Below are 8,353 nucleotides of genomic sequence, written 5' to 3' on the forward strand. Positions count from 1 at the left end.
TGGTGCTTTAATAATTAATCAGGCGCCGGGCGCCCCACGCTGACAATGATGGCAATGATGATGTCGAGATGCACAGCCTGTCCATATCCCCGACCATCCAACTGGGCCATGACGTGCGGCAAACGCATCGGAGCCGAAAACCTCCGACCGGGGGCAGGAAGCGTGTGAAATCCCATTTGGCTAATGGCCAACGGCGTCAGCAGGAAAATCAACCTGTTTCACAGAGCTCCAACCAGCTCTGCTCCCTCTGGCCCGCTGCACCTTTCACCCGGCTGGAGGGTCTGGAGGAGAGGGGCCCATCGAAACTAGGAAAACTCGAATCCATTTTCCACAACGACACCCGAAAGTGGGGCACAAGCACAGAGCGCCATGGTGCTCGTCGGTGTGTGTCTGTGTTGAGTGGTAAAACGGGTTTTTTCGGTCGGGTTCTGCAACTGTTTTTGGCGACTCGGTGACACGATGGCCTCCTTTCCTCGCTTCCAGCTGGCACTCCTTGATTTTCCACTTGCTGTGGCTACCCCTCCTCGGACCCCCATGCAGGATCAGGTTCCACTCCAACAGAGAAAGACAGGAAGTGAGAAAAGAAAATGTTCTCCTTGGCTTAGGGCTTCCAGTGAAAAGCTTTCAGTTTCCCTTGGCTCTGCTCTCCTTACTGCGGGGGTTGCTTACCCCAACAACAGGGTGTGTCGGGGTCACCTTTGTTGCCTTGCTGCTTGGGGGTGGTTCCCCTTCCCTTCACTGCTGTTGTTGCTTCTTTTTTTTGGGGAGTTTGGGGATGGATGCGATGATATCAGCCTGGGCGCCATTTAGGGTAGATGTTTCCACTGGGAGAGGGAGGGTCGGTCGGCGCTGCAGAGGATGAACTTAAATGAGCTTCCAATTTAAAGTGCCACCCCTGCTCCATCCAGCTGCTTGCCAAAATGTAATCAAAACTTCTGCCATGGAAATCAATGCAAACTGAATGCCGAGGCACACTCTGATTGCTCATACGCAACGTGAGCCCAGAGTATAACTCAATTAAAAGCGATATATCCATCCGAGTTGCATGCATCAACATAAATCTGTGGCAAACCCTATGGAAATGGCCTGCCGGAGAAGAATGTTTCATGTGGCTCTGGCTTGACCCACATCGCGGAGCTGATTTGAAATTCGAATGTGGTGCCCCGAGTTCATCGGGAGTTCAACAAACTTCCCCTAAAGAAGAATACGGAATACAGAAATGTATGGGAATTTATGCTGAAAAGAAAAAAAGCTATCAAGATTTAACTAGAAGACCAATACTGGCGAATACTTGGCCACACATTTATGCTGAACGATAAACGAATGCTGATAGTTCAAGGAAACGAGTAAATATTTGTAATTTAATTGTAGGCTTAATAGGATAAAAGGATCACGAAAAGCAAAATCCATTTACTCGTTTAATTGTAAAGCAGAAAAAGGGACACTGACAAAAGCAATTACCACCATTCAATCGGTCACTGTTGTCTCAGCCCTATAATGATATACATATGTAATTGCTGGAGGCGTGTGGGGTCTGTCGCCCACTCAATTAAAGGCTCTATAAAGGGTAATCCTGTTATTAAACACGGGCCAGCTGTCCCGGTGTCGTCCTCTCAAAACAATAATTAAGCAATTAGCGTAACGTAACCAAATCGAAGGGTATAAAGGAGGGCTGCTCTGGCTGGACATTGCATAGAGCCTAGAGTCATGTATCCGCGATTCCTAGACCGCAACTATCCGCTGGAGAAGCACCTGTTCTTCGTGACCAGGTACTCGTTTGGCCTCCTGGGTCTCAGATTCGGAGAGGCGAAGTCGCAGTCCTGGATCTCCTTGGCCTGGCTGGTGTTCAACTTTGTGAACCTGGCCCACTGCTGCCAGGCGGAGCTCGTCTTCGGCTGGCACTATCTGCGGATCAGTCCCGTGGACGCCATGGATGCCTTCTGTCCGCTGGCCTGCAGCCTGACGACCCTCTTCAAGCTGGGCTGGATGTGGTGGCGCCGTCAGGAAGTGTCCGCCCTGATGGAGCGCATCCGATTGCTTACCGAGGAGCAGGCTGGACGAGGCAATCGCCGATCAAATGGCGCGCGGAGGAGCTACTACCTCATGGCCACTCGCTTTGGGATGCTCGTCTTCACCCTGGGCAGTATCACGACCTCTGCCTTCGTCCTGCGCTCCCTGTGGGAGATGTGGGCGCGGGGCCTGGCTGACTTTAAGTTTGATATGCCCTTCCGAATGCTGTGGGTACTCCCAACCCCCCAGGGATTCTGAGTACTAATCCTTCAATCTGCAATTCCTTAGGTTCCCGGAATTCGCCCATCGGATGCCCTGGTTTCCGCTGTTCTATCTGTACTCCACCTGGAGCGGACAGGTGACCGTCTACGCCTTCGCCGGCACCGATGGCTTCTTCTTCGGTTTCACCCTCTATGTAGCCTTCCTACTTCGGGTCCTCCAATTGGACGTGAGCGATTCCCTGCAGTTGGTTAAAAGTGGGTATAGTCGTAAGACCAAAAATTTCCATAAACCACACTTGACGCCTCCCAGATCCCAGCCCCAGGGACTGCGATCTGTGCTGTCGGCGCCTGGCCAACATTGTCGATCGACATAATGAGATTGCGCTGATTGTCCGCCGCTTCTCAGGGATCATGGCGGCCCCGGCCTTTGTGCACTTTGTTTCGGCCAGCTTGGTGATAGCCACCAGTGTCATAGACATACTCCTGGTGAGCATACCCCACTCGTTTCTTTATGTATCTGTCGAACCGTAGGCGATCTTTTAGTACTCCGGCTACAATATCATCCGCTATGTGGTGTATACGTTCACTGTCTGCTCGGCCATTTTCCTCTACTGCTATGGCGGCACTGAGATTTCCACTGAGGTGAGTGGGCACCAATTTTAGCTGCGATTTCATCGATAATTCTTTGCAGAGCCTCTCCGTGGGCGAGGCGGCCTACGGCAGTGCCTGGTACGCTTGGGATCGGGAGACGCGTAGACGGGTCTACTTGATTATCCTACGTGCCCAGCGACCCATCACCGTCGGAGTGCCCTTCTTTACGCCTTGCCTACCGGTCTTTACTGCGGTGGGTATTGCGGTTCGCTGTTTGTTTCCTGTCTCATCTGTGCCCCAAACCTTTGCAGGTCATCAAATTTACGGGCTCCATTGTGGCGCTGGCCAAGACCATCTTGTAGCTGAATCAAAATAGTACCCATTTGGCAATAAAACGAATGCGAATTTGTTGGTTTCGTTTCGGTTTTAGATTGATTCCCAAAAGTATGCAACTCACTGAATTATTTCATACACATGTACATCTTTCTTGTGTGTGTTTGCGTGCATCTTGTGTGGCAAATAAGTCCCAAGTCAATCATTTGGCAGAGGTCAGGGAAAAGGCAGCTTTCTGCCACTGCCACATCCACTCTTGGGTAGAAAGGAGCTGCCGCAGATGCAGAGGTAAACTTTTATCCAAAGAAAGTTTCTCCGACAATTTGCAGAAATGCTTCCCCATACACGAGTATTTATTATGGAACTAGAGAAGTCCTTGAAGGTGTAGCAAATCTATCGAAGAGGTACAGGAAAAAAGGTAGAGAACTGTCAGTTACAAGGACTCTTTACGTAACCATCTCTGTGGTTATGAGATTGCGATTCAGACAAAGACGGAGAGTCGGACGAGGCACGTGAGTGGTTGTGGTCGTGATATTGGACCGTTCTATCGTCTTCAGGGAATTTCTTGGCCAGCCATAAATGATGACTTGATTTAGACGTTAGATTACTTTTAGTTCAGCTGATTAGATTTACGTTTCCAACTGGGCGATATGGCTCACAGCGGCCTGACCAATGTTGGTTTGCTTCTGGCCATCACGTTTAGTCGAATGCCAAATTCTGGCCTCCACACAAGTCCAAGAAAGTGCGGATTTTAGGTAACTTGGATTAGCGGAATGGACAAACGATTGATTCTACTGCTTGTCGGTGTCGCTGTCTGGCTGAGCGGAAGTGCCAGTGGCCAGAGAGGTAAGATTTGAGACGGGGTGTCCTTGGAAGAGCATACTCTGATCACAGGTCCAAAGGAGCAGCTATCAACCCATTCGGAGTGATAAGAACGTACTACTAAGCCCCCTGATATGTCATTAGGATTTATTGTGCCCTCCATTGGGGAAATCGATCAGGAAATCAGCGATCTTATAGCTCCTTCCCTTTTTGTAGATCATCCACGAAAATGGGGCAGCGGTGAGCCGCATCCCATCAAATATGTGGAGGAGCAGAAGACCGCGTACTGGGTGGAGAAGGCCCAGGAAACCCTGCACGCCAAGCTGGCCGAGACGCAGGCGGCCCACACAAACGCGGCCAAGAATGTGATCATGTTCCTGGGCGACGGCATGTCCGTGCACACTGTGACCGCCACAAGGAACCTGCTCGGCGACAGTGCCGAAAAGGTCTACTTCGAGCAGTTCCCCTACACGGGCCTGTCCAAGACGTACTGCGTCAATCGCCAGGTGGCGGATTCGGCCTGCACTGCCACCGCCTATCTGGGCGGTGTCAAGGGCAACTACGGCACCATCGGCGTCAATGCGAACGTAGCGCGCTACAGCTGCGACGGCGCCGCCATGGAGGAGAACCAGGTGGAGAGCATCGCCCAGTGGGCGCAGGAGGCGGGAAAGGATGCGGGCCTGGTGACCACGGCCAGGGTGACACACGCTTCTCCAGCGGGCGTCTATGCCCACATCGCTGACCGCAATTGGGAGAACGACTGGGAGGTGACGAACAGGCAGTGCAACACCGAGCAGACCCCGGACATAGCTCGTCAACTGGTGGAGGGGCAGGTGGGCAAGGCACTGAAGGTAATTCTCGGCGGCGGACGCCAGCAGTTCATCAACACCACGGTGAACGACGAGGAAGGCTATCCCGGCTACCGTACCGACGGACGGCACCTCATCAAGGACTGGCTGGCGGACAAGCAGGCGGCCAATGCCTCGGCCAACTATGTCTGGAGTCGGAAGGGTCTCAGCCTCGTGGATCTCGACAAGACCGAGTATCTGCTGGGTCTCTTTGCCACCTCTCATCTGCCCTATGACGGCGACCGGGCACGCAATCGCAGCCAGCTGGCGGATCCATCGCTGACCGAGCTGACGGAGGCGGCCATCCGGGTGCTGCAGCGCAACGAGAAGGGATTCTTTCTGTTCGTCGAGGGAGCCCGCATCGACATGGCCCACCACGACACCTATGCCAGGCGGTCCCTCGAGGACACGGCCGAGTTCGCGCGGGCTGTGCAGAAGGCGCGTGAGATGACCTCCGACGAGGATACTCTAATCGTGGTCACCGCGGATCACGCACATACCATGTCCATCAACGGGTATCCGGTGAGTGTTTGTCTCTTTGCAACAGAATTACGGGAGATCCGTCTAACACAATCCTCTCCTGTCTGTACCCCTGTATAGTATCGCGACCAGGAGATCTTCGGCCTGACCGATGACGATACCGACGATGATCTGCCCTATGCGATCCTTTCCTATGCCAATGGTCCCGGCTACAAGAGCGCCTTCAATCTGGCTGACGGCAGGGCTCGCCTCACCGAGAAGCTCACCGACAAAACGGACTTCCAGTTTCCCAGCATGGTGCCTCTCGATGCTGAGTCACACGGTGGCGACGACGTGGCAGTCTATGCCTCTGGTCCTTTTTCCCAGTTCTTTAGCGGCAACTACGAGCAGACCAATATTCCCGCTATGATGGCCCGGGCCGCAGGCATTGGACCATATGCCAATATCCAGCCATAGGTGTTGCATCATATTCCTCTTCTGGGAAGAAATTCAATTAAAATGCAACAGAGTTAAATGAGTTTTTCAACTGGGATTGGTGGTGGGAGTGTCAAAGGGGAGTACAGGATGGGTAATTCGATTCCTTCTAATCGAATGCCAATCGGCTGTTATGCTCCACATGCATCGAGCTACCCAGCAGAGCAATTTCCTGCTGAAGCTGAAGCTGTGGCTCTGTTTCTGGCTCTGGCTCTGGCGGGGGGTGCCACGTGAAAGCGAATTCAATTAACGGCAAGCTGGCAGTCAACCTCAATCAGTCAATCACTTAGTCACCCAGTCACTCACTCACTCACTCACTCAACGACAGAACCAATTGGTCAGGTGGGAAAACCAACCTGGAGGAGGTGTCTGCGTCTGTGCCTGACTAGTGGAAAACCCACCATCTGTGCATCTTTATTTCGTTATAAATCTAAGGAAATTTATGCTTGTCTATGCCAAAGGAACGAACCCCCATCCCATAACCCCCATCCCACACTCCAGTGTGCCACATTCGGATACATAAATGTGCTCCAGTTTTTGCTGTTGCCAAGCTAGTTACCATCGCATTTTGCCTGGTCCTTCGCCTCGCAGCTAGCCCCCTTTCCGTTCCTGTGCGCTTCTCAAATGCAATTGGGTTGGAATAACAACAAGAACAGCAGCAGCGCGGCGCATCTTAAATTAGACATTTGTGCAGCCCCAGCGTGGCTTCACCCTAGAGCAGCCCGTGCCTGGATGATTGAATTATGCTTTCCATCAAGCGACATCAGCCAAGCAGCTTTGAAGATTCCCCATGCAGCGCTTAGCTAATGCTAATGTGTGCTGCGGTCGCCGACAGTAGGTACTCGTAAGGGAATACCTTGCAATGCAACGATTATAGAGTGCTCTTCGGGCGGAAGAGAAAGTGTGCGTCGGGGTCACCAAAAGCAGACCATTCAGCATGGCATAATCTGGCAGCGACAGTGCTTGACCAATTCGTCTTATTTCCGATTTCACTTAGTGTCGCCAGGGGTTTTTTTCTGTTTGGTTTAATTTCCGTTGCCTTTTTAATTTAACGAGATTCAGTTTAAATTTTCTGAGCCGAGAGCAGGCTGTTCCCGGCCCAAACTGGACATAATCAGAGGGTTTGGCTAGTGGAAGACTCACTGCAGCAGCAGCGTGGCAGCATTGGAGAAGCATTCGAGCTGTGTGAAAGCAGAAAGCCAAGAGCGCCCGATGACAAGACGGTTGGGTCGGTGTCGGTGCAGGCCTAGAAAACTAGGTCACAACTATATCTTTGTGTGTGTGTCTGTATATGTAATGGTTCGGGTGGAAGTGCAACGGGGGCTGGTGGGAAAAAAGAAGCGAAAGAAAAAGAAATCTAGTTGTGGTTGAGCGGAGCGTTGGGGTCTGGTTCTTGGTCTGCGCAAACATTTCAAAAGCGACAAATCGAACAGGGAGGCTAAACGAAGAATTATGTATAGCACAACTCTTTTTTGAGCAGTGTATGTGTGTCCGTGGCCGTGTGTGTGTATCTGAGGGGCTACAAAAAGTCCGAGAAGAAGCAGAAAAACCAAATATGCTCCAACTAATGGCGCTGCTGCTGACTCTGACTCAGCCGCAAAAAGAAGCTTTTAAATATACACGCACACGCTAGCCCACACACATGCAGCGGCAGCAGATACACACAGGCCGAACACGTGACTGTGTTGGACCGAGAGCTTTTTAACGAAACCCTGCTCTCTCTCTTTCGCGCGCGCGCGCACTTCTAAGCACGTTCAAATGGCCATGTACACGGCAGGCTGAGTCTTTGTAGCTGTAGCTGTTGTAGCCTTGTAGCCAGGCCAGGCAGCAGGGGAATTTTTTCGCTGCGATGCTGGCTCAGCGTTGGCGTTTGCGTTTGCGTCAGCGTCTGCGCTGCGCTGCGCTTAAGTGTGCCACATTAATTTTTTTCGTGCCTCTGCCGTTGCCTCCCGTGCGCCCTTGCCGTTGTGGTTGCCAAGCGGTAACACAGCTACAAAAAACTCAACTCTTTGGTCATTTTTTATTTTTCACTTGGCTTTCTTCTCTTTTATCAGCCTTATGACAAATTCATGTGAATTGGCAGCCAAAACAAGACAAGGCGGGGGCAATAATGGGGAAAACGACTGCGATGACTGCAGCATTTCAATTAATGTTAAATTCGTGTCAAACACATACATACAACACAATAGATAGCCTTCTGCAAAGGCATATATGTACATATTTACATACATACATATATAAACAGACACATTTTAGTTTTTCGCTCTCTGTGTAGCTGGCTCTCTCGCTCGTACACGGTCTGTGCATTTATCGACATTTCGTTGTGGCTCTGTTTACTTAACCCAAATGCTCCCCACCACCAACAGATGCCCCTCGAGCGATGACTTGTTCGTTGAGAAGGGGGTGTATGCATGTATACATGTGGGGGGCAGCTTATGTAAGCCTGCGGGTGCGGAAATGGACTACATATGTACAAGGCAAAGTGGGTGGAGAAGGGTCCCCGGACGCCCTTTTGCTCCTACAAATGAGCTTTTTTAAGTGGGGGGCCGCCAGCACCTCAACCATGCACACACA

At 51.5% G+C, this 8,353-nt stretch overlaps 2 protein-coding genes across 2 annotated transcripts; both read left to right on the forward strand.

The window, feature by feature from the left end:
• Positions 1 to 1,369: 1,369 nt before the first annotated feature.
• Positions 1,370 to 3,734, forward strand: Or45b (Odorant receptor 45b). Its single transcript, XM_001361687.4, has 6 exons — positions 1,370 to 2,237; positions 2,299 to 2,486; positions 2,542 to 2,717; positions 2,775 to 2,873; positions 2,923 to 3,075; positions 3,134 to 3,734. The coding sequence occupies exons 1-6, from the start codon at positions 1,708 to 1,710 to the stop codon at positions 3,182 to 3,184; spliced, it is 1,197 nt and encodes a 398-aa protein (XP_001361724.1). The 5' UTR covers positions 1,370 to 1,707; the 3' UTR covers positions 3,185 to 3,734.
• A 112-nt stretch (positions 3,735 to 3,846) lies between these two features.
• Positions 3,847 to 5,819, forward strand: Alp6 (Alkaline phosphatase 6). The gene is made up of 3 exons (XM_001361688.4): positions 3,847 to 4,001; positions 4,194 to 5,347; positions 5,426 to 5,819. The coding sequence occupies exons 1-3, from the start codon at positions 3,929 to 3,931 to the stop codon at positions 5,759 to 5,761; spliced, it is 1,563 nt and encodes a 520-aa protein (XP_001361725.2). The 5' UTR covers positions 3,847 to 3,928; the 3' UTR covers positions 5,762 to 5,819.
• The last annotated feature ends 2,534 nt before the right edge of the window (positions 5,820 to 8,353 follow it).

This window comes from Drosophila pseudoobscura, chromosome 3 (assembly GCF_009870125.1).
Source record: "Drosophila pseudoobscura strain MV-25-SWS-2005 chromosome 3, UCI_Dpse_MV25, whole genome shotgun sequence".
Lineage (NCBI taxonomy): Eukaryota > Metazoa > Arthropoda > Insecta > Diptera > Drosophilidae > Drosophila > Drosophila pseudoobscura.